Genomic DNA, 25,894 nt, shown 5'->3' on the forward strand with positions numbered 1-25,894 from the left:
TGTGCATAGAAGGTGCCGAATAAAATGCAGACTTGCTAAGCTTATAGACTTATTATGTCAACAGCCTGCTAAGCAACAATGTCTGCCCGCCAAGTGGAGCGGTGTTCTATCTATAAGTAGGGGCAATGTCACAGTAAGGTCCGGTGATAGCCTCCGATGATCTAAAATGCAATACGCGTTAAGTATTTGAAGGGAAAACAACGGAGAAATGGCACTCACTGTTCTGCATACAAGTTATAGCAGCTGCGGAAATTTGCTGTGGGGAGCGAACACACTTGCCAATACCTTTGTCGATAATCGGCTCCTCCACCATTCGCATCCGTGTATCAGGCCAATTCAGGCATCCATGAGTGGCGCAGGCCAAAAGTTGGTTCTATTTGCTCTTCTTCATCCTCGGGTTCAAGTACACTGAATAGAAGACCGTTATATAATACGTAGCGGTCCTCCTTCGTCCCTATGGAAATCCAGTTAACTCCAATACATCGAAACACAAATCCAATACCATGCTCGCAATATTCTCGGTTGCGGCCTCACTTCTATTTGGCCATGTCTCGGCAGGGGTGGCCTGCAAAGTCACTCCTTTCGATTCAACCTGGCCTAGCGCTGAGGATTGGAACGCTTTCAACCAATCCTTGGGTGGTGCTTTGCTCAAGTCCCAGCCTGTTGCGTCGTCTTGCTACGAAAACAACCCTTTTTATTCGACCTTGTCCTGTGACGAGGTGGATAAAAGCTGGTCTTCTTCGGCTTTCCACGCGCGCTTTCCCGAGTCAATCGACTATCCTTATTGGGCTAACAGCTCATGTGTTCCGCCCAGCGATTATGGTTACAAAAACCAAGGATGCCAGCTTGGAGGATTACCTGAGTTCATTCTCAATGCCACAACTGAGCGTCAGGTGGCAATAGCCATGAAATGGGCCGGCGAAAGCAATATTCGTGTGATTGCGAAAGGAACTGGGCATGATTTAAATGGAAGGTCAGTAGACATAACTCCGTTCACTTCAGCATAATCATGTGTCCCGCTAACTCACTAGCAGATCTAGCGGCGCTTACTCGCTATCGATCTGGACCTATCAATTTCGAACCATCAAGTTGGATGCTGAGTGGCCACGTCCATTAGGCAACAGGATAGAGAATGTTGCAATTCTTGGAAGCGGCATCAATTGGGGTAGTGTCCTCAAAGCTGCTTCCACAGTTGGAAGAACGCTAGTTAGCGGCCAGGTCAGCACAGTCGGTCTTGGTGGTTTCATCGGAGGCGGCGGCCACGGTCCCTTGTCGAGCCATTACGGTTTGGCTGCTGATCAGGTTCTCCAAGCCACAATTGTGACACCAAACGGAGATGTCCTAGTGGTTAACGAGGCACAGAACCAAGATTTACTGTGGGCGATCCGAGGCGGCGGACCGGGTTCCTATGGTGTTGTCACAGAATACGTTCTGCGCACATATCCTATCCCTCAGAATGTTGTTCAAACCACTCTCTCCATGTCCATGGCTGGAGATAACACAAAAGCAGCGATATCTGCATCTTGGGACGCCATGGCCACACTTTCAAGCTCTCTCCCAGATCTCATGGATATGGGTATAGCAGGATTCGGCAACGCAGTGACGACGAAAGCTTTTGAGGGGTCCTCTGATGCTCTCAGTCAAGGTATAGAGTCATCATTCACTTTATTTGGCTACAACACCACAGCGGATGCCCTCATTTCCGCTCTAGAACCTGTAAAAAGGAAGATGATTGCATCTGACACAAACCGCACACTGTCGGTAGTCATCTCGAAGCCAACAGTTTTCTCAACATATCTTTCCTTTTTTGACGACCTCAACAAATCTCCGGAACCAGTGGGACAGATCAGTCTGATTTCCAGTCGTTTGCTTGGTCGCAAAGAACTGACAGAGATTCCATTGCAAACACTTCGGACCCACCTACAAAACATTTCAAAGTCTCAGGTTAAAGGAAATCCATCTTCCTTAATCTTTGGCTTGCAAGGCGGTTTGGGACCAGCACAAGCTCAACCAGATATGCGCGGCGCAGTTAACCCTGCTTGGCGGAACGCTTACATTCATCTTATCAGCGCCGGAGCTTTCATCAACACCACGGATTCTGCTCCTCAAGATGCATTGGCTTCCGCTGCGGCCTGGACTGAAGAGAACAAGGAAGTTGTTTGGCGTCAGTGGGCCCCTGGGTCCGGCTCCTACATTAACGAAGCCAACCCTTTCAACAGCAACTTTCAGGAAGATTTCTACGGGGGCAATTACGATCGCTTGCTTCAGATAAAGGATAAATACGATCCTTTCGCGAGCATGTATGTTCTCTCCGGTGTTGGCAGTCATCTGTGGGAGTACAGCCTGAATACTGGCAAATTGTGCCGACACTAGTCGGGATCTGGGAGCCCAATACAATTACTGTTGGATTACCCAGCCAGAATACGGGGAGCAGCCAGCCGCGGAACCCGGAGATCCAACCTCCGGGCTGCCAACAGCGATATCTTCACTACTGCTGCTACTGCCAACCTACCTGCTTTTCTCTTCTACACATATGCACACCAGAATACAGTACCAGTTTTGACCTTTCGTTGTTTGCGCTTGAATTGCCACCCGCACGGGGATCATGTGATACCAAAAAAAGTGCACGTGCAGTTAATGTACGATAACTCGGCAATGCGCCGTTTTTTTGATGGGAAAGGTTTGGAGAGACCTCTGGTTGGATGTAATTTCCTTTATTCAGTTTGGGGGTTTGGATGGTGCGGTGTGCTTCGAGGAGAGAAGGGGGAATATAGAGATGTAACCAGTATGTTGGTGGCTCATACATTAATAGCATAAGACTTTACAGGAACTTTTTAAAGATAGGGGCCTGCTTCAACAAAAATGCGCACGGGAACATGATACTAGCGGTGGTGTAATGGTAATGAATATTTAACCTTCTGAAAGAATTTGTAATGGCCAAGCTAAAGCATCCTGCCAGAATGAGCCAACTGTTTTGGCTACAAGATGAATCAAGAACGAACCTGAATGGCCAAATACCCAGTAATGTCGATATCGATGTAAGATGGCCGCATAGAACGCTAAAATCACAAGAGCTTCCGGTCTATGTTGATGCAAGGCTTCAATATACTCTTCCGATATGACCAGCGGCCATGCCATGACCGCGTGAGTACCGACATCAAATCTGGATGGCTCTTGCTTTGTTATGTCCAATACCCACTGAATCCGGCTGAGTGCCGAAAGGCAACCTTCAGTGGCGGTAGCTAAGGTCGAGGATGACTCAAGAAATTCTCTTAATTCATTTGTCTCCTTTCCTGGTGTTTGTGATTCCGTCTTTTCAGACACGACTGCGATGTACATGAGAGGTTTGAGGTTGGACTCCATAATGCGTTGCCAGTACTTTTCGGTGATGGCCCGTACCCCCCGATGGAGACGCAAGTAGCTGACGAAATCATCAATGAACTCTGAGAGCGTGTCCTGGCGCCGTTGAAGTGTTTCATGGAGAACGTGGATGCCCAGAAGTGAGGCGAAGAGAAAAGTTGGCAAATATGTGCTTTCGGATATGTGGCTTTTGGCTTGGTTGAATAGGCCCAAAGCGCGTGTTTGCAGCTCAGTGGCTTGGTGACGGAATGAAGATGCCTGGGCTACGTCTTTGGTGGAAAAGTGAAGTGCGGAGAGCGCAAGAAGTTGATCCAGAAGGTATGGCGCTGTATGGGCGTGTTCCATAGCAGTATCAATCATAGGCTGCACTCTCCCTTGTAGAGACATGTATTCAGACATGTTTGACTCGGCATAGTGAAGGAAGGCCATGTGGATCGCCGTAAAGGTCGGTCCGGGGCACAGTAAGCCTTCCGCTGTGTCCGTGGGGACAACCAACACGTTGTCGCTGGCGACGCTGCTAGGAGTAGATGCGGTGTAGGCTGTGCTTGGGTGCAAGCTGCTAGGATTAGAGCCCGGCGTGAGATACGAGCATAGTCGTTCGCCCATAACGCAGTTCCGACATTCCGGTTGAGTTTCATCGCATTTGATATGTCTTTTTTTGCATACGTTGCAACCGTTTCTTGACTTTCGGTGGGATCGACGGCCGGAGAGCTGCTCTCGTTGCTGTTTCGACATTGGTTGATGGACTCGGGGTTCTGTGAAGGTTGAAAGCAAATGGTACACGAATACGTGTGTTATGAGTACATAGGGCTCAAGGACGTAAAGCAACACGCGGAAATGTAGTGGAGGAGGGGCTAGGCCGCAATTAATATCAATTGTCCGACGTAATAGCTGAGTCATGGGTACGTTAGCGTTTGTCTTCTTCATCGTGGCTGAGCCAGGTTTTACCCGTTACTAGTTTCGCCTTACACGCGTATTGGGACTTTGGCCCGATACCTTTGGGTCCCATTCACTAAGACTGAGGAGGCACCATATGTATGTCAAGCAGAATCAATGTGGGCCATCCCAAAGATGATTGAAAATATCTTTGGGGACGCATCCTCAAAATCATAAAAGGCGAAAAGCCCTGCCATCCTCTGAGAAGCATGGCGATTTCTGTAAACTTCAAGTTTTTTTATGCCAGAATGTCTCCCAATACAGACAATCTTCGGCTGCAAAGCTTCAGCTCCTCTTCACTTCGTTAATTTTGTCATGATTGCCTTGCAGCTTCTGTTCCAGCTGTATTGGGGGGGGGGGGGGGGGTTCTTTCGGAATTTTAACAACTTCACATTTTCGCTGGCAGAACAAATACTGTTCGTCAAGAGAAGTCATGGTCATGCTCGATACTACCTCCGCACTTACAGAGAAGTGCCGCAAAGAATTCTAGGCCAGTAGTAGATTTCAACGTTCTTTAGATGCCCGTGATACGTTTTGATTCGCGCATCGAGTAACCGTATCTGAATGCTAACTTCACAATTACACCGTTGAGCTACATGAGAGGCAGGCTACCAACTAACGTCCCCAAGATCTTATCGCTATTCAAGAGACTGGCAAAGGAAATCTTTCGCGGCTCGAATGACCTGTGGATCAAGATCTCAGTGAAATTTAATGCAAGTAAGCTTTGCTTATTCTTACTTCACCACCTCTGGATGCGACGAGAAGATCGAATTTTCGAGTGTTAGCTTTTTGCCAGGGGTTTCTGCCGGCATTTTCTACTAAACGCCGCCGCCGTCGGCAACCGAGAAAGCAATGCGGCCCGATAGTGTCCACCCCTAACAGGTAAGTGGATCGCCAATGGCTTCCGCAGCCGAAGCAGCACTTGCTTTAATAATTCCATCGTCTCGGGTCTCGGGATTTTAAGCAATTTTCTTTTCCTTGTTCACATTAGGGCAAAAGAATACATAGAATAAAAGACCAATAGTTATGATATTGGTGAGAATGGTCAAACTTCTCACAGTGGCAGTAAAAGCGAACTTGTTAATGCGATTACAAGGTACCTACCTCTCCCTTCGATGTTGCCTGGAATGACGCACATTGGCAAATGAGGACACGAAATGTTACAATCATCAGAGCCATATTGAAGAACGTAATGGTCCAAGTGATGTTCCGGTCCAAGTCCTTGACTTCGAAGAAACATAGAAGAAAAAAAATAAACGAACTGCTTTACAAGAGCTAGAATAGAACTGTATGTAGTGCTAATAACCTAATAACGTAAATCCACATTATCAGCTACCTACGTATATAGGGTGTGAAACATATTAGTAGTGTATGCCGAAGTAAATTTCTTTATACCTGTGAAAAGGCTAACATTTGTCAACTCGTATTTTCGAAACCGGTGAGCTTACAGATGGTGTGCCTGATACCCAGGCCAATGTCGAGAGCCAACGCAGCGCAGATGCACCCATCAGTTATGAAGATGCCCGTTAGCTAGTCGTCTTGAATTAGAAACACGACGGACCTAGAGAGGTCGACCATCACGACAACAACTGCTATGCGTTAGGCAGGATCGGCAACCACAACGTCGTTATTGCGTCTGATGATCAAATTTGAAATGTTACAGATAATCTTAGGCGAACAAGTGAAGATGAAGTCAGAGGAATTGCCATGTCGATAAGAATACTATATGGAACGGTCGCCCAATCTACTTCTAAGCTGTCTTCCTCTGCATATTTAGCCATCCCAACCTAACCCTGTCCATAACCTATAACAAACATAGCCTAACTCCACTGAATTACAGGCTTGATAACCTTTTAGATGTAGTCAGTATTACAGTAGAAAGAGGAGTCGCTTTCAAGTAAGAATAAACATACCTTGCCCGATGCCATATCTTGCATCGCCTGCTTAAGCTCTGACGCCGGGTAAAGCTTGTAAAGCTTGTCGATAGGAAAATTTCCATCTTGGTGCATGGAGATCAGTCGAGGAATGAATTCGGGAGAGTATGAATCCCCCTCAATCACTCCAATATATCTTTTATTGCCAAAAAGAAACGCTTGCGGGTCGATGTTGATCTGGGCACCTGCGGGCGGCACCCCAACTTGGACAGCGGTACCCATATGACCGACGCATGCAATCATATCTTCAATGACCTTTAAAATTCCGGTGCAGTCCACAGCAAATGTAGGACCTCCATCTGTGGCATCCTTGATATCTTGAACCACATTGTGGCTGTCTCTGGAGTTTATCGTCACAGTGGCTCCGAGTTCCTTGGCTAACTCCAAGCGTTCCGGGACGATATCGACGGCGATGATCTGGCCGGTTTCGAGGTAGCGTGCTGCCATCAAGGCTGCTAATCCCACACTTCCGAGCCCGAAAATGACAATCGAGTCTTCCTTTCCCGGCTTGATGACGTTCAAGACCGTCCCGGCACCGGTCTGGAGTCCGCATCCAAGCGGGGCATACACATCCATGTGGTCGACCGCTGCTGGTGGACACCTGACGATGCACTTTTCGCTGACGACAGACATTTTGGAGAAAGACGATTGACCAAAGAATTGACTCCGAACAGAGCGGCCGTCAGAAGCAAGCCGTGCCGGCGTGCTACGATCGGTAGTGCGCACCGAGTTGATGTTGATCAGCGAAGAGTCTAGGCACAGGGCTGAGTGACCACTCTTGCAGGTTTTGCATGAGCCACAGCTGTTGAAAGAGAGGAGGACGGCGTCGCCGATCCCCAAGTCTTTGATACTGACACTACTGCCAATAGCACGGACGATGCCGGCACCTTCATGACCAAGTATGGCAGGAAAATCAATAAGTGGAAGGAGGCCTTGCTGCACAACGATATCTGTGTGGCCTAAAGCGGTAATGTGAGTTGTCGGGCAGAAAGAAATTATGGATGCACCGTTGAACTTGACCTACAAATCCCGCTATATTTCATCTCCACGAGCACTTCATCTGGTCGGATCTCATCAAGAATAACTGGAACCAAACTGAAGTCGGCTTTAACTTTTTCTACAACGTAGGCCACTGTCTCGATATTCGTGAGGGAGTGGGGGCCTCCTCCAGATGTCGTCTGGCCGGCAGTGGCCTTGCAATCTACATGTTTGACGTTTTCAACATGCTCAGTCGCCGACTTCAGTTCATGCGAAAAAGAAGCGTTGCTGCCAAAGATAGTTCCTGGTGATGATGGAATGGTAGCCATATTTCCTGTTAGATCAAAAGATAGTCAAGGAATGATGATATGAGTGATTGGAAGTTTTCAGGTATCAACGTGCCGCCGAACTGATGTTTAAATGTGCCTCGAAGAACTGTGCGGGAAAAACAAGTCCGCATTAAGATGCAGGATAATCGTAGACTCTGATACAACCCAGAAACCTAATACTAGTGACATCTTCGGCACATGGTTGTTGGACAGCACCCCGCTGGGCGTTTGGTGACGGATGTTAGATTCGGGAGTTGCAGACAGGGTAACCCTGGGGTAGGAGACGCCCACGCTGCTGCGTGATGCGGGGTATGCAGCCAAATTACTACGTTGTAGGTGGATGGTAAAGCTAACAGCATGATAAATCTGGCAGGTGGACATAGAAAGCCAAACGGATGATCGGACGAAAAGCTGGGTCGACGACTTAGGCGAGGCAGTGCAAGACATTTCTAAGACATTAGTGTACCGGAATGGCCAGCGATGCCTCCTCGTACGATATTCCGCTCGGAACCCGAATCTCGGAATTGAGCCATGCAATTATATCGGAACTAGATAATTGAGGGACATATTTCAGAGTCCTGAGTGATAGATTTGCTACATTGACTAAACCTGCTATGCTGTCCAAATGCCTACCTTGGGAATGCTCAAATCATATAAGGTTCCCATCGATTCATGGGGAGAGCAAATGTCTTTCCGAAACTATCCTTTTTTAAAGTTTTTACCTTTTTATTCAAAAAGGAGGTTTTATTGTGTCTCATAAAGGACCATAGGTTCGATCCGGCAAAAGTCACCCGTGTTTAATGCAGGAAATTCGAAGCGATTAGTATAACGCACCAGCGTAGGTGTAATGAGCCAACCCAGATAGGAATACTTCACCAAGGTCCAACTCTTATTTGCAACACTGAACTTATACATATAATCTAAAGACTCGGAGTTCCCTCTTGAAATGTTTGAAGAGAACCGGCGGCTTGATTGGTGGGAAATGTATAAGAGGAGGGGTTACCGAGACATGAGGCGGGTAGCCGGACCGTGCCGTGACGCCAGATGGAATTCGTTCCCCGGGTGTATCCCCCGCATTCCCCCTCCTCTGTATGATGCAATGATCTCGGCAATAGCCTAAGAAAGAAAGTGGCGTACGACCTGGATGGTTATTTAAAAGAGGGGCCCAGGTTATGACACAGGTCGTCGTTGTCTAGAAATTCAAGACGAACCACCTGCGGCGAAGTCGTATTGAAGTCAGGAACCATCACCAACACCGAATCTAACCGATATGAGTGAGATTAAATCAGGATCGAGGTTGAACGGAAAGGTTGCCATCATCACAGGTTGGCGCATCCATACTTGAATCAATGGCGTTATACTGACAATTGACAGGTGGAGGTCATGGGTTTGGCGAGGGAATTGCCAGGAGGTTCGCGCATGAGGGTGCCAAAGTCGTTATCACAGATATCAACGAGAACGACGGGATGAGAGTAGCACAGGATATTCCAGAATCAATCACATACTTCAAAGCAGATGCCACCAGCGCGGAGGACTGGGAACGGCTGATGGACGCAACGCAGTCGAAGTACGGGCGAGTCGACTGCCTAGTCAACAACGCCGGCACAACCTACAAGAACAAGGTTTGAACTTACATCTTTCTTATTAAGAGCATGGAAACGACACGGGCTAAAAGTTCTTACAGCCGACCTTGGAGGTAACGGAGAGCGAGTTTGACAGGGTTTTCAACGTCAACGTCAAGGGAATATTCTTAGGCACTGCAGCTTTCATGCCTCGGGTCATCAAACAAGGTGAAGGAGGCGTCATGCTAAACATCGCCTCGATTGGGGCAGTACGTCCGAGGCCAGGGCTTGTCTGGTATAATGCTTCAAAGGGGGCTGTGTGCACGGTGAGCCATTTCCAATAACATGCCCACACAATATCCGCTAATCAAGCTACAGGCAACCAAGGGACTCGCGGCTGAATATGGTGCGCACCAGATTCGTGTGAACTCTGTGTGCCCTCTCTTAAGCGGCACCGGGCTGTAAGTCGACACTTTCATCAAGCTGTCATTTGTCTGTTAATACTGCCATAGGTTTGAGTCATTTGCCGGCCAGCCCGACACGCCTGAGAATAGGATGAAATTCATTGAAAATGTCCCATTGAAGCGGTTGTGTGAGGCTACCGATGTGGCAGATGCTTGTCTTTTCTTAGCTTCAGATGAAAGCAAATTCATCACTGGCATTAATTTAGAAGTCGATGGTGGTAGGGCCATCTAATCGGATGTAGGGTGTACAACGTCTATAAAAAGGCTATTGGGTTACCCTGGATGGTGCTATTCGTTCATGTTTATGGTGTATCTAGGAATTTATCATGCCTGAAGCTCCAAATGAGTTGAAACTAACAGAGTTTGTTTTATTGTCCTCACTCATTACGTACAAACGCTTCGGCGTCTTTGGCGACTGGCAACAAAAACCGTATAGTGGTGGCGATATGATATGATTAAATGAAGCATACCGTTGAAAAGGCTGATAGCACAATTAAATAGTGGGTTTGATTCATGCCACCAAATAACGGAGGCTGTGTGCACTGAACTAGACTTCGGCTTTGATGGTTTCGGTTATGTGGTAAAGCGTAAGAAGTTGTCTTGATAGCCGATATAACCGAACCCCCTCCCACCACCCCGCGCTTCCAGAGATCGGCTATCGATGACGTACGTGGGCTTATGTCGTCGGTATCGGCTATACACTCACCATAGGTACACAATGCGACTTGCATGCAGCACTATTATACGCATTTACCTAGCTGTCGTACCAAAACGCACCACATCAACTGTCTCGCCGCGTTTGCCTAAGTTTGATTCGTATTGGCAATGGCATCTCGAAGTCTAATAACGAAGTTTTGGATGAGCGACGCCAAAGCGAGTACTGCTAATTCGTCGTTTTACCACAACGCTGACCTATGACCCAGCTCGTTTTCCGGCAGCAGAAAAGACAACTCACCTTGTATGAGTATCAGTCACATAGCATATTAAGAGAGGTTAGTTTCTGTGAAAATTATCGCCATAATGTGCCAACTGACGTTACGGGCCAAGTTTGGGATCCCGACCCCCCGTGGAAAGCTCGCCGAATCGCCGGCTGAAGCGGAAGCAATCTCCAAAGAGCTCAGTATGGCATCGTTCTATCAAACTTAAGGAGTCATAGTTGACAACTGCAGACGGAAACTGTGTCATAAAGTCGCAAATATTAGGAGGCGGCCGAACAAAGGGCACGTTCGACAATGGCTTTAAAGGCGGTGTCAAAGTAGTGGGTGATGCTAGGACAGCAGGGGAGGTTGCCAAGAAGATGCTCGGCCATCGCTTGCAAACGAAGAAGACTCAAGGCGAAGGGCTTCTTGTCGGCAAGGTTTATATTGCCGAAAAGATCAATCACGATGACGAATGGTACATTTCCATGACGTTTGACCGTGAGCAATACTGCCCGGCCATCGTCGTATCTAAGAGCGGCGGAGTGGATATTGAGACTATAGCGAAGCAGCATCCCGAGCAACTTCGCAGCTTCAGCTTTAGTTTAACGGAAGGTATCACGCCGGATATCGTCCATAAGATCTCAAACTTTTTAGGGGCCTCGAAAAAAGAAACAGAAAGCCTACAGAATATTCTTGGCCGCTTGTACGGAATCTTTACCACCAAAGATGCCATACTACTCGAGATCAACCCACTTGCAAGATCGTCAGATGGAACGCTGACTTGCTTGAACTCCAAATTCACTTTCGATGATGCAGCTGGGAAGAGACAAAAGGATCTGTTTGCAAACCGGAACCCTGAGCATGAAATACCCGAGGAGCTGGAGGCCGAGAAATATGGTTTGGTGTATGTCCGGATGGACGGTAACATTGGCAATGTGGTGAATGGTGCTGGGCTTGCGATGGCTACGAATGATGCAATTGCCCTTCACGGGGGTGCAAGCGCCAATTTCCTCGATGCCGGTGGCCAAGCCACGAAGGAAACTATGGTGAAGGCCTTCGAGATTATCTTGAGAGATGACAGGGTAAAGACGATCCTTGTCAATATTTATGGCGGTACGTTGAATCAAGGATGTCAAACAAGACGTCTTCATCACTGACTCGACCTATGACAGGAATTACTAGAGGCGATATGATAGCAGAATCCATTATTGGGGCAGCGAAAGAGCTGGGTCCGTTGAAGGTACCAATGGTTGTCCGGCTCCAGGGCACAAATTCGGAACTGGGCCTGAAGATTGTAAGTGGCGCTCCTTTTAGGGGTACCTGAAAGCTTGCTTACGTGGGGACACAGCTCGAAGAAGCAAATCTGGGATTACACACGGAGGCTGATTTCGGGGAGGCGGCAAGGAAAGCAGTTGAACTGGCAAGAAGTAGCTCGAGTTCTGTTCATGACGTTTAACTTATAAAACACCATATTGGAAGACCAGAGCTCAGATAAAGAATGCTTATATTAATATTGGGGACAGCATTATTTCTCGTGTGTCCCTGACCGTTATATAAACCCCTTCAATCAGTGCATAATATTTCGCCATGCGCATAACGCGAAGTGGCAAGAGAGCAATGCCCATTGTACCAAAGAATAGGTGAAAGGGACCAATTTGAAACTTTGACTGTCTGAACGGCCCTTTTCGTTCCAAAACCAGCATCAACAATGTGATGCCTGAATCACTGGTCACATTTCGACTTATGAAGACTATGTTAGCCATTTTGCTTCACTCAAGCTAGCTTTGTTTTGGAAAGCCTTCTAATTGTCCGCTACTGCAGTGTGATATGTTTAAGCTCTGTTCCTAAAGATCTGATTCATCTGACTAGAATGGAACGGTGTTCCTCATGTACATATGTAATTCTCAGGTCATCGTCGCACAAGAAGCCACCTCCGGCTGCAACCAATGTTTGCGTCACAATTTATGTTGGTTACAATGCAAGGTGTAGATAGCGCATGATGAAAGAGTCTTATCTCAGCGAGACCAAGACATTGCACTTATCTTTGGCTGCACTGTTTGTTCACTGCCCAATGGCCATTCACTTTGCCTGCAACCCACACACCCGACAGTCATACTGCAGCTCTCACATAAATCAACACTTATCAGAGTTAGTCAGGTACCATTCCAGTTGTTAGACGAGGGCAACTTCCGTTTGATTCATCATGCTTGGCGAGTACGTTGCTACCACACAAGACCTGTCCATCTCAGCCAGGGCATGTCTCAAAGCCAACCTCTCAACTTCTCGTCTCCTACGGAATAATATACATTGCTTCAAACTATGGTCAACATTTTTCCAATAGCATTAAGCATGAATAACATTATCTGATTGATCCTTGACCTGAAACTTTTATTAAAATGAAACTGAAATGAAATGTGGTCACTGAACTGGAAATGAATCAACTTGGGCAGCTCGCCGCAATGGCACTCGGGAATGGTAGAACAAAGGCTTTTACGATCGAGATGGCGCCGATTTTCAGGATAGAAGCACCGTCACCGAGCGCACCCTTTTGCTGGCGTCGAAAACAAGACAGTGAGGTATCTAGCCGTATTTTCGATTATCGCTTACAGACCAGCCACCTATGTTTTCTGTGGGCAAGCTGGGGACTCGAAAGTAACCGAAAGTGGCCTGTTGGCGGTCCAAAGTGGATAAATGACCACATTGTTATCTCGATCCACACCACCTACACCTAAACCTTAGGCCGCCGGGCCGGCTTCTGCCTCCCGTCGTGTCGTGCATAACCTAGCTTTACCGCCATGCCGCGCGCTACTGAAAGGGTTGCTGACGGACACTGGCGTGAAAATTCTGTCATGGCTAATGCTGCCTCTTCCTCTTTTGATCAAGACGTCGGTTTTAAGTTGACCAGTGCCCGGACAACAAACCCCTTCTGGATGGTGTGTCACGCAGGATTTAACGGAGGCAGGGGCTGAACGGGTAGTGACATGCAGCGGGGAAGCTATCCACACTTGTCCACGTTGTTTAGTTCGAGGCAAGTCCGCAGGAGGGGCTGGCTGAGGGGTAAAGCTTGGAATGTGTTCAAACGGCTGATCTAGACATTGGCCTAGACATGCAAAGCCTTGAACGAAGACGATCAATGGCGACTGTGATTGGCGTGGAACATGCACGAACGTCGAAACGGGGAACGTGTGTGAAAAAGAAAAGAGTTCAAAAAAGAAAGCACAATGCCCGGTAAGCCGAAAAGACAACCCCTGTCGGTTTACCCCTACGTCTGGCCAGCGAGGGCTCGCCACCTCTACTCGTGAACCCATGCTGGATGCTGAACCCATGCTGGATGCACCGAGTTGGATCCCCTCGTGGACAAGGCCAGGTTCGGCAAACATTTTTGTCCCCAGTGTGGATCCCAAAACCGCGTTGTACAGCAGCATCTTCAGGCAGGCCAAGATGAGTACCCTTGTGAAAAGACTCCAGTTACATCGCACAAGGGAAATCTTGAAGATGTTAGCAAATCAAAAGGTAAAAATTTGTTGTCATATGAGTAAATTCTCTTCCAGGAAACCGTTCTTGTATTACGCCGTGTATCAATGGCATCCGCTTTTTCACATTCGACTAAAGCATGACTTAGGTGAGCCGTCACACCTTTAGCTTCCCAACTCAGGTCTTGGCACCGGAATTTTTGAATATTCGTGCGTCACAAGCTTCTTCCCATTCCCCTTCTGGAAGTTGTGCTGGGCTGCCTTGCCCCTGTTCCCTCCGCACAGCGTCTGCACGCTCCCTGGTGAACAGTCTGTGGGCACAGAAAAAGCAAATAAAACCACCACCTCGGGCGATTAGGTGGCCTGAGGGTTTCCATGAAAAAGAAAGTTGTCAGTCTACGACTTTTGGAACCTCGCAAGTTCAAAATGGAGCGTCTTGCTCCCTTTCCCCAAGGGCTTCGAAACTCGTCTTACCACCTCCCGCGAAATCCACATCGTGGATGACTGGGGTTGTCATCATTCCATCACGAACACAGGGACGGCAAAAATGGCGGCCTCGCCACCACCATCGACGAAGCCCACGATGGCGGACGGAGTCATTATTTTCCCGCTGGAGAGGCAGAGTCAAATATCTGTTGTGGCGGTGTCTATCGTTTTTATCATCGTGCCAACACTCATGGTCGGCTTGCGCCTTGTCGCGAGACGTTTGGCGCATAGATCTACGGATGCTAGCGACTACTGTATCATAGCAGCATGTGTATGTTCCCATACCTTATTTTCCAAAAAGGTCGTTTTGACCATAAACGACACGTATGCTAACCCATTATTTGCCCCTCAGATATTCTCAAACGCTCTCCAGGCCGTCTCGATAGTCAGCGTGATACAGTGCGGTGTTGGTTTCCACAACGCCGAGATTGTACCCAAGTTTGGCTTCGGACCTATCATCAAATTCCTCAAGGTTCGTGCAACACATATGTCGCGATGGGAATAACGCGGACACTCCTCTCTTTGTACCCTTGGAGGCTAACTCGTTCACTCCTGAACTCCAGGTTCTCGTTGCGCAACAAGTTCTCTGGGCAATCAGTCTTAGTCTTTGCAAAATCGCCATCCTCCTTCTTTACGCGAAGATATTTACAACACGTATAATGATTTTGTCTGCAAGATTGTTGGCTGGCTTTACTATGATGTGGACTGTGGTGACCGTTCTGGTGGCCTTCTTCATCTGCCGCCCCCTTTCAGACAATTGGCTGCTCGACCTTAAAAACCGGAACTGTGGCAACCAACCGGCGGCTGATGGGACTATGGGTGTTTTGAACATGATTACTGATGTGGCCGTTCTCATCATGCCCGTTTCCCACCTATGGCGACTGCGTCTCGAGACATATAAGAAAGTAGCTCTCATTGTGACTTTCTCGTTGGGAATTTTGTGAGTCCTACGCTTTGTCCACATAGACGTTTATCGACCGAAGCTAACCGTTGCTTTGCACCAACAGTACGTGCATCGTATCAGTTCTACGATTGTACTACCTTGCAAATCTTAAGTACTACGACGTAACTTTCAACATCCCAAACGCTCTAATCTTCAGTGCTCTTGAGCCCGGCGTCGGCATCACGCTTGCCTGCATACCATTCCTCCGACCTCTACTGGGCCGTTCCCAGTACTCAACCAAGGGCACTGCTAGATACTACACATCTAATGGAAACTCGGACCGTATGGGGAGAAGTGGTAGGGAAAGCGATGGATTCGTTCTCGTGGAGAATTCGTCTCAGGTGCAGTTACAAGACCACGAGCAAAAACTCTCTATGCCATCGATGCCAAGTAAGGTCAGTAGAGGCAGTAGTGCTCGAGATAGTTATTAGCACACAAATATAGAAATTAGATTATTATTCCATGTCACAGTTTCTGATTTTCTTGTTGGAAGATGGCGTACCCAAGCGCCCGTTAGACCAAGAGAGACAACATCAACTTTGTCCTGACAAGGATATGAATGAAGCTACTTCAACATTAAGATATCATTCGACCTTTAGATGTATCCATATCAGCTCAATCAAGAAGTTCCTGAGTAGGAACAGAATATATTTGGTTTACTCGATCAGTGTAGACGGTTCAGTCACGTCCTCCGGCAGCCTGCTCCACCGGCTGGTGTAAACTCTCCCATCTTTAATCACTGCCAAAACATTCTTCTCGGGCTCGTCCAAAATCGAAACGTCTTCCAGCGGATTCTGGTTGAGAATCAGCAAGTCGGCTGCGAATTTCTCTTTCACTTGGCCCAGAAATTCATCCTGCCGAAGCATCCTGGCGGCGTTGACCGTCGCAGACTGCAGTACCTGCTTGTTGCTGAGCGCCTGCTGGCGAATTCCAAACTCTCTACTTTGCTCAGCTTGCAATGGCCCGAGCAAATCCGACCCATGGCAAATGTTGACCCCAGCTTCGGCAGCAATTTTTAGCGACTGAAGCCCCTTTTCCAAGACCTCTTGATTCTTTTGCTGGTTCTCAGGCGGCAAAAATCCAGCATATTTGCTGGATCCCATGGCGTCGTAGGTAACGAGCGTGGGAGTCAACCAAACGTCGTTCTCGGCCATAAACTCTGCCGTCTCCTTGTCGATGAAGTTGCCGTGCTCGATACCAGTGACACCGTTTTCAACCGCGTGGCGAATCGCTCGTGGCGTGTAGGCGTGGGCCGTGACCCAGGTGCCGTAGCTTCTGGCGACCTCGCTGATGGCTTTGATCTCATCCGCGGTAAACTGCGTGTTCTCAATCCTATCAGTGGGGGACGCTACACCTCCGCCGACCATGATCTTAATAAAGTCTGCCCCCGTTCTGAGTTGCTCTCTTGCTGCCCTTATGCACTCGGGTACACCGTCGACAACCTTCGAAAGTCCTGCAGTGCCTCCACAGCATAGTTCCGAATGATCATGGGCGCCCCTTCTATCGCCATGGCCCCCGGTCTGAGACAGCGCCTGGTTGGCGATGAACAAGCGTGGACCAGGGAAGACATCATCTTGAATGGCCTCACGAAGCGCCAGAGTAGCGCCCCCGGTGTCACGAACCGTGGTGAATCCTTTGCTCAGAATGCGACCACACACAAATGATTGCCGCAAGTGAGAGACCGTGGCATCCATGTTGAAGCCGCCATTGAGCCCAGCCTCCCCAGGAACTGAGCTGACGTGGACATGGCAGTCAATGAGGCCAGGGGAAAGATATTTGCCTTGTAAATCGACGACGATGGCGTCGCCTAGATGGTTCGCCGAGCTCCCACCAACGCTTTCGACTATGCCATTCGATATCTTGACCGTTGTGTTTTCGATGATAGCACCGTTGGCGGTGTCTACAACATTGGCGTTGATAAAAATGTATGTGTTTTGACGGGGAAGTTTCCACGGCTTGATAAGCTTCTCCGGAATCGCACCCGCGGGATCTGCCCCTCGCCGCGGCGAAGCATGCTGCGGGAGAGCTGTGGCGGCGGCGGGGAATACGGGAGCTTTGCGGACTGTCATGGTATCAATTGAACTAGTAGATGCCTGGTAGGCCGCAAAGATTCAGTGCGCCCAGAGCAAAGATGAGCTATGATGAAGGAGAGGTTGTTCGGAGTTGGTTGGTCGGGGAGGGGAACCAAGATAAATCCGGCCGATAAGCGTCAATCCGCTGTTCGCCGGTGCGGAGTCGGCCACGGAGGATGTAGACACCCTGACAACAACGGCGATCAGTGCGCGAGGATTCACCTTCCTAATAAGGTCATGTCACCTTTATTACTGCATCACGCCTCAGAAGGAAATGCAAACAAATTCTTACTGTTTTGCCGACTGCCAAAACCGCAAGGTGCTTCAATTAGTCGGCGATCACATTACTCTGAGATCACCATTCTTGCTAGGTGTAGAACACAAGGGGAGAAGCAAGAAGTCAATCAGATAAGAGAATCCAGATATACACAGTAGGGTTGATAATGATAGAAACTTTTCAATACGAGAGACAATAATCAAAAGCTGACTCGATATAAAATAAAATCGTACACTTATTGAGCAGGGTAGATTAACTACCACTCGTAAGCCAAGTTTTTTCAGAGAGAGAAAGAAAAAGAAAAAAGAATCTCCTCGACGGGGAATTGAACCCCGGTCCCCTGCGAGCACGATTTTTCATGACAAGCAGATATCCTCACCACTAGACTATCGGGGATTAGTGGATGTGATCATCCAGTGATAGTGTTGTATGGAAGCTCAGCGCAATCAGCTACCTAAGTACCCCACAGCAATGATTGTTTGATTGCCGTCATTGGCCAAACACGAATAGTGCAGCACTTTTGTGGGCACAACCGGCTCACGAAGCATGGCTCAATTACACAGCATTAAATCCCTAATGGACCTTGTGGATGTCAACTACTTGATTATCAGGGCAAAGGACGATCGAGTCATTGGGGGTCAACCGAGTCGCAGGTGTCGAGAATTTCACAGCGATAACACCTTGGCACTGTTTTACAGGCAACATGTTACCGGAACTGTGACAGTGTGGTCTAGACAACACACAAACTCCAAAAGTTTCGCTTGCACATACCCAGCGGCTATGATTTCTGGCAGCAAACGATATCAACGTTCCGTTCCGGAACCTTCCCGTCACTTGAGTTGACATTTTCTTTTCACTGCAAGGATCAAGCATCATCCGGCCAAGACCGAAACGTCCAAAGTTGCAGTCAAGTCTACCGCCAGCCGACGCAGCTGTACGTGACGTCATTCCGAGGCCCAAGTCTAACTTTTGCCATTTTCGGAGAATTTGCTTTGCCTGCTCGACATCGTGGTTGCCCGATTGCGGAAGTTCGATGGTTGTTAGGGTGGAGCATCAGTCGGGCACAGTCCCTGTATCAGAGGTGGCGGTTGTCTCTAGCAATGACGCGCCAGTTTATTCCTATGCCCCGAGTACAGGTACCAACCGGTTTCCTGCTCCAGGCCTGCAACCACCTGTCTTGCCATCTGTCGCTTGTCTGCACATTGAGCATGTTGCTATTACTCACGAGAACGAGCCTGTCGGAAGGGAGTCATTTCAATTCTACAGGCAATTGCAATTGAGCGGGATTCCGCATACAAGCCCAAAGGTCCCTCAGTGCTCTCATTTATCATTACAATCAGTATACAGTAAAGGCCTTCTTTAAGCAAGCAGTCAATGCAAGTAGAGTGTCATAGCAGATCCACCCGCAGTTTTTATTCTTAGGTAGTTTACGCTCGTGACTTCTTTTATTAACGCTACACGTTGTGCGGAACACCGCTACCTCCCAAAATCCCAGGACCATCAATGGTGTTCGTTAGGATCTTTCTTTGTAAAAAAATAACGGTCATTGGTAAGATTTCAATCATTGTATGATGAGTAAGACGACGTGGAGCTATTTGGTTAGCGGCGGGGGATTCCAAAATATATGGATAAAATATAGGTAGTCATTGTCAACATTTAACGGTGATAGTTTGTGTGGGTATTGAAGGTTCCAGTCAACTAACCTAATGAGTAAAGTTTCTTTTACTAGGGAGAAGATTACAAGGAGTTTCCAGCTAACCTATGTGGAAGGCCTGAATCAACATTTCATTGAGAAATATACGTAAGAGTATCAATGTCTCTAGTTGGTTCTGATATATACAGCATATTGTTAACAGACTCTCTTATCATTCATTTGTCACCCAAACCGATCAGCGAATCTGTTCCCTGAATATTCACAACAATCACAGAGCTCTATCATAATAATAGCATAGATTGGGTTTGCATTAGAACTTCATCAACAAATGCTCGGGTGGAGGTATGTGTAACAGACAATATTCAACAAGAGTTCGCTTTCAAGAATTTCCCGCCAAATTTCCAAAAGATTTTAGTACACAATGAGAATATGGCAATGGTGGTGTTGATTTTTGAATGGGGACAGGAAATCAGTCATTCAAATTTAACTCTCTGTTTGTCTATATTCTATAAGGATGTCTGTGATACTCCTTCAGCAGTCAACGCAGCTCTAGTTCTCTTCAACCGCCATCCCTCCCTAACAATCCAGAAAGAAGCCATGAGCGGCGTTGTCAAAAGTGCAAGTAGTCCGCCAAATATGGCTTTGAAAGCTTGTGGTGCCCATTTGCGGTCAAAATACCAATCCCAATCGCCGCCGCTTCTCCGCTGCCCGACAGCGGTCAAGATACCTATTGATGCTGGCCAGAGCAGAAAGAATGCGACCACAAACATCAAGCCAACTCGAACACTGTGGTCGGCGAAACGTGCAACCCAACGCCCGGACTTCAACGAGTCTTTCACTTCACGCCTGCCGTCTTCTTTTCGATCGAGCAGCATCAGCCATCGCAGAAACGGATGCGATGGCTCCCCGATAAATCCTATTGATTGAACAGAGTTGTTCTTCAAGTCGCGGCCAACAAGATTAAGCTCGATGAACCATGTCATCATGGTTTGGATGATAATGGTGACTACCGCATCCCCGGCTAGCGTGTTGGGCAGCTGGAATAAACGTATAGGATGATCTACGTTCTGAGTTGAGTACATGCCTAAAGTTTGCGTTAGAAAAATTTTCCCTTCCGACTTCCAATTCCGGGAGCTTCTGCAGCGAAGCCAACAAAAAGATTTAAACTCACCGTAGGCGATGGCAAAATTTATTCCACCTGACAACACCGCGGCACCAATACCACTGGTTCCAAAAATGTAAAAGAGTTGATGCCCGGTTATTCTATCCGATGGCTGTTTGCCGCGGTAGCCATCCAATTGATTTGGAACACCAAGCTCGATATCATCCTCATTACCGGAGCTAGAATCCCTCGGCGTTCGGTTGGATTCGAAAGTCTTGTCTTTTATTTGTTCGTGTCTCCAGAATGGCATGTTGTGTTCTCTGTGAGCTCGAGCTCAAGCCTCTTCTAGAAAAGAAGTATTTTGCAAGTCGTCGAACTGGATCGTGGCTTTTGGCAAACTTTGCTTTCCGATTTCGGGTTGAAGAGCAGCTTATTGTCAGAAATGGGTATGAAGACGGCAACTACCAGGGTTCGGCAGTGTATTTTATTCAAAAGGGGTTCCCGGATTTGAGTGCTTCATGATCGCCGCTAATTGCCGGCATGACCGGGGAACGTTGTCCAAAAATGTTGCCCCATCAATGCGTTGTTAGGTGAGCAAACCCAAGCGAAGTCCCACGTAGTACACTATATCCGATAGGACGAAATGGCACAGAAAAAAAGGCCCGTGGTTCTTCGTCACCAGTTTAGAAATGGGAGTAGTCAGCGCACAGATCAGATCGGAAGAGCCGGGGGAGAAGAAGGTTGACAGATTTCCGTCAAAAAGCACACCGGACTTTGTCGTCGGACAGCAAATGAGAAAACCATCGTGCTACAACCTACCCGAATTTTCTCCCCCAACCTTCTCGTGCATGATCATCCTGTTGAGCCACCTTCCCTTTTGGGGACGAACGGAGGCTGAAAAGCGGACGAAATCCAAGCTTGAGTTTCGGCCAAACGTGGCTGTGCCAGCTCGACAACATGGGCTCTGTTTAGAGATACTTATGCGAACCGGAGGAGGAGGTTGGAGCAAACAAGGAGAGAATTATGTGCCACGATAGACCTCGCTCGCAAGTCGTTAGTGAACGCGGGCGACAGCCAACACACTATGATCGACAGTAGGTGGCATCCACCTTTTAGACAGTGTGGGGGGTGCCCATGCATGCAGGGGCGGAAACCGCCGGGATATGACTGATCGCCCCCGCAGCTGGGAGGGCTATCCCGGATGCAACGGCAGAGATGGACGACTTCCGCGCCCATTGCTAGAGGACAACAATATCTTCTGTGTCTGTCGACATGGATCGTCCTCGATCTTGCCCCCATCAAAACCCCATCTACCAGCCACTTGCTTGCACAGTGCATGGGATTAGATCACCGCCGACGATACATAGTCCCCAAAGTGCATCAACTTTTGCGTCTCATGTTTGAGGAGATGGGCTAGACTTTGCCCCTCTCTCCCTTGGAAGAAGAAAGACCCATCGAATATGCTGTTCCATGCAACAAGATCGAATGAAGAGCCAAAAAAAAAATCTCCCCCCCCAGAAAAAAAAAGCCCCAAGAGATGAATCAATGACTCGTCAGCCCTTGAAACATCTTTCCGTGCATACATACATATAGGTGGCTGGCCACACCCGCTCACACCCCCTTTCCCCGGCCCCCCAGCCTTCGTTTCACCGTGACATAAGAGCAAACAAGAAGTGCCCGGCGCACAATAAACAAGCCATCGACAAAAAAATCGGTTGCAACACGGATCACTGGACGAGACTAACAGAGCTGTCAATTCCTATCAAGAACCCGACAACATGTTGGACGGCTATGACTGCGACCCGGACGAAAAATTCAGAGGAGCGTCCATGGATATTGATGAGAAGAGTACTGCCTTCTCTCAGGCACAAGTATCTGCACCTGTATGCGTTGAACACCCGCCAAAGTCTGCACGCTCAGGCTGACTGTTTTTGCCGTCTAGCCGACAACAAGAACATCCATAAATAGGAGGCACACGATCAACACCATGATGACTACGACGATTATCCCTGACCCGGTGCCGCCTGTCGCTGAACCCCAGCGCAGATTCTCCTGGTTGCCGCGATCGGCTACTCCGTCTCTGCGTAGTCCCACATTCCGGCGGCGGGTGGCGAGCCCTTTCGATGACGACGATTACTCATACTCGGAAAGTAATCCGTTCGGAGAAGACTTTAGAGAACAAAACGAGGATGACGGCCGAGACGACGACGACGACCTTGGTGAAAACCCGTTTGAAGAATGCGAGTACGAGTTGCCGTCGGCCTCTGTCAAGAAAGAGGGAACTTGGAGCAAGTTCAAAAAGGCAATGAGCCCGAAGCGTGCGATTAGTAAGTGGCGGTATCGCAAGGTAAAAATTGGTACGGGCCAGCCAGACGATCCAGATCACGGAGATCGCGAAGACCCTCACGGGCAAGTCTCTTGATCCTTTTTTCTTTTAAGGCGCGACACGCTGCCTAATCTTTTCAAGTTTGATTTCATATACCAGGGAGGGCGAGCTTGGGCCTTGACTCTCTGGCACACACAAAATACCATCATGCAACGGGAATGTTTTCATATGGTTTTCCATTTTGGATGGTTTGATTCCCCGGGGAAAGGCGTTCTCATTAAGAAAATGTAACTTGTTTAAAAGGTTGTTCGGTTTACAATGGAAAAAAAAAGACCAGGCGTCTTCTGCACGGAGTTGAGGACAATGAATGAACATGTGCTAGTTATCGAACACGATATCTGATGGCTATCTGATAATAACATTGGGCAATTCATGATTGACTGTCCAACTCCCACGCGGCGTTCTGAGAAAAGAGCATATAAGTTCCAACAAGGCTGCGGAAGACACTGGATGTCTCATTGACTGTTGCTAGATAAGCATAAACAAAGCTATATAAGCCTTGATTTGCTCCGCATGAGCTGGAACTTTGTTTCATCCAATTTGATATTGACTCGAACTGCTTGTTTCGAAACATTTGGCATATCCCGGCGACAGAATGGCATACTGTGATTCAATGGTTCAAAACTATCGGGAGGACGTGACATATTACAGTGGATTTCGGTTCTGCTTGCTGAAGATATAAACTAAGGCGTCCGAAGTCGGTGTTCAGCTTTGTAGACACAAAGGTTTTCTGGATGGACATTGCTAGGTCTTGCCCGCCACGGGGTAGCTATACGAAATCTCAACTCGACCCATCCAGCGCTATCCACTTGTCCCATAGCGGCGGCCAAGAGTGCAGGCGTCTGCACTGTTGTAGACGGTTGCCCACGCCCACGCCCCGCTGACATCCGATAGCTATGCCAGAATCCATCAAAAGTAGTGGCAACCGAAGTTGTAATACTCTCCATCCCGGGTGCCTCTGGCTTCTTCATTCTAAAGGTTTTCGATTTTGGGGTAATACAGGTAAAGCAGCGCAACGTGCAATTATTCGCTTCGAATAGCCAAGGTAAGCCAGGTTCTCTCCGGTATGGGGGGCTTCTTCAAGATCAGGCTCGCATCAGGTGGGATCTCATCACACTTGGAAGGTGTGTACGGGGGCGATCAACCCCCGTTTGTATCCAGGAAATCGGTTTTGCAGCCTGCAAAAAACAGAGTCTGGACGTAGGTAGCTGTCTATACAGACTGATGGTAGTTTTCTTTCGACAAATTCGAAATATGCGTTTATGTAGGTTTTGCGTGAGAAAGGGACGAGGCTGCGGTTGTACTAAAGATTTGCAGAGCTTATTTCTAGGGGTTGGCTGAGGCAGGACATGTGTGCAGGCAGCCATAACCAGGCTTGCTGTGGGCCAATTCAAGATAGAAATAAGATCTTAGAATATATCGCGTGAAAATTGTATTTGATTACCCCTCCCTTTCAGTTCTCTTGTGTCTGGAGTAATTTACGGACGCAAAGCGCAAGAGAGTTAGGGTTGACTTCAGCCTTTCTTCAGTCTCCTTCCGCCCACCTTCCATCCAATATAGCTACAGATAGCTGCGTAATGATACTGTGAAATAACATGGTTACCTTTCGTGGACTCTTTAAGAATCCGAGCCGTTTCAGTGTTGCGAGTCCAGAAGTGACTTCTGCTAGGAAAGGTTATCTTCAACTTGTGACAGAAAAGAACTGTTAGGTTGTAGGGGAGGCTGGTGAAAGGTAGTCTTTGCCACGCACCCAGACAACAGAATCTACGCTGGGAAGTCTTATCCGGCTATACTGCGAAAGCCTTTTATGGGCGTATCCCATAGCTTACAATAGTTATAACGGCACCTTGCACACAGGCCTTCTGGCGGGATATGGAGAGCTACATGATAAACACACTGTTGGTATCACAGGATACCCGTACGGGTGGTAAATCAGACGTAACGAAAGAGCAAAACTGGTACTGTATTGGTTGGTTGTAGATGTAGAAGGAAGAAAAGAGAGGCAGACAGCGGAAACAGCAGTTGTGAGGATATCACCGTTGGCGGCCCGGAGGTAGAATCTCCGGGCCCGACTGCTGCCGCTTCCCGTGACCTGACCACCTGCCCGTATTCTGGCTGGGTAATCCAATACACACATAGTTACTCTATTGATTCTAAGACCTATTAACAGAAGTAACAAGGCTAGCTCTATTCGTTACTAATTCAACTTAATCGTACTGCTACGTCTTAAACGTGTCTGCTGTTAACCGAGAAAGGATACAACTGCTCTATACCCAGCAAGGGCTACCAATTAATGTCAATATCAATCTCAATATCGTAAGAGTTACCATGGTTACCAGTAATTTCATAGAAATAACTCTGAATATCATCCTCAAAGCCACTGAAACTCCTATCACTAAAATTTCTGCCACAGTCCTCCTGTTTAACATGTTCATTTGTTGTGATTGTCCATCTATGATAGTCCATTTTTACCCTTCTGGTATAACAACTCCGAGCGTCCTTAAGTAGGTTCGAAAATGATCTATGTATAGAAGAAATAGCTAAAAATGGCTATTTACCAGCCCCAGCGCCTCAGTAGCTACCCCGAGGTTGTCCAGACATATAACACTACGCTCTACACAAAGAGTAGGATATAGTGACATCGTTATCGTGCTCACGTTAGCGCAGCCCCTCAGGATGTTCGCAAGGATGCCAAGGCTGCCGTCTTCAAGGGCGACACCTACAAGCCAAGACAGGAATCTCGGCAGTGTACAGCAATGTGCATGAATCTAACTCTGACATAATTTCTGAGTCTTTAATATTTAAATGATGCCTTTTTCATGATAATCGTTACTGGGCTCGTCGCTTCACTTCACGTAGTTATATCTTCAACTTGAAAAAATCTTTAAGTACGGCAGAGCGTTGCAAACCAGAAATCCAAAAGACGTACACAACGAAGTTTCATCAAGCAATCCAGCCAGCGACTGGATTGTTTTGAAAGCAATATGATCAGTGTTGAAGACTGATGACCATCCACCG

General features: G+C 47.8%; 5 protein-coding genes across 5 annotated transcripts; 3 read left to right on the forward strand and 2 right to left on the reverse strand.

The window, feature by feature from the left end:
* Positions 1-78: 78 nt before the first annotated feature.
* EsH8_V_000284 (FAD-binding oxidoreductase) lies at positions 79-2,373 on the forward strand (the record flags this gene model as incomplete). Its single annotated transcript, XM_083272800.1, has 2 exons — positions 79-101; positions 1,035-2,373. The coding sequence occupies 2 exons, from the start codon at positions 79-81 to the stop codon at positions 2,371-2,373; spliced, it is 1,362 nt and encodes a 453-aa protein (XP_083125515.1).
* A 3,776-nt stretch (positions 2,374-6,149) lies between these two features.
* EsH8_V_000285 (NAD(P)-dependent alcohol dehydrogenase) lies at positions 6,150-7,537 on the reverse strand (the record flags this gene model as incomplete). The annotated part of the gene is made up of 2 exons (XM_083272801.1): positions 6,150-7,189; positions 7,255-7,537. 2 exons carry the CDS (start codon positions 7,535-7,537, stop codon positions 6,150-6,152), a joined length of 1,323 nt encoding a protein of 440 aa, XP_083125516.1.
* Positions 7,538-8,807: 1,270 nt separating this feature from the next.
* EsH8_V_000286 (uncharacterized protein) lies at positions 8,808-11,807 on the forward strand (the record flags this gene model as incomplete). Its single annotated transcript, XM_083272802.1, has 5 exons — positions 8,808-8,862; positions 8,912-9,159; positions 9,222-9,368; positions 10,753-11,596; positions 11,656-11,807. 5 exons carry the CDS (start codon positions 8,808-8,810, stop codon positions 11,805-11,807), a joined length of 1,446 nt encoding a protein of 481 aa, XP_083125517.1.
* Positions 11,808-14,503: 2,696 nt separating this feature from the next.
* Positions 14,504-15,816, forward strand: EsH8_V_000287 (uncharacterized protein; the record flags this gene model as incomplete). The annotated part of the gene is made up of 4 exons (XM_083272803.1): positions 14,504-14,713; positions 14,795-14,914; positions 15,006-15,382; positions 15,450-15,816. 4 exons carry the CDS (start codon positions 14,504-14,506, stop codon positions 15,814-15,816), a joined length of 1,074 nt encoding a protein of 357 aa, XP_083125518.1.
* A 225-nt stretch (positions 15,817-16,041) lies between these two features.
* On the reverse strand, positions 16,042-17,454 carry EsH8_V_000288 (metal-dependent hydrolase family protein; the record flags this gene model as incomplete). The annotated part of the gene is made up of 1 exon (XM_083272804.1): positions 16,042-17,454. One exon carries the CDS (start codon positions 17,452-17,454, stop codon positions 16,042-16,044), a length of 1,413 nt encoding a protein of 470 aa, XP_083125519.1.
* Between the last annotated feature and the right edge of the window lie 8,440 nt (positions 17,455-25,894).

Source organism: Colletotrichum jinshuiense, chromosome 5 (assembly GCF_051148585.1).
Source record: "Colletotrichum jinshuiense chromosome 5, complete sequence".
In the NCBI taxonomy this organism is placed as follows: Eukaryota; Fungi; Ascomycota; class Sordariomycetes; order Glomerellales; family Glomerellaceae; genus Colletotrichum; species Colletotrichum jinshuiense.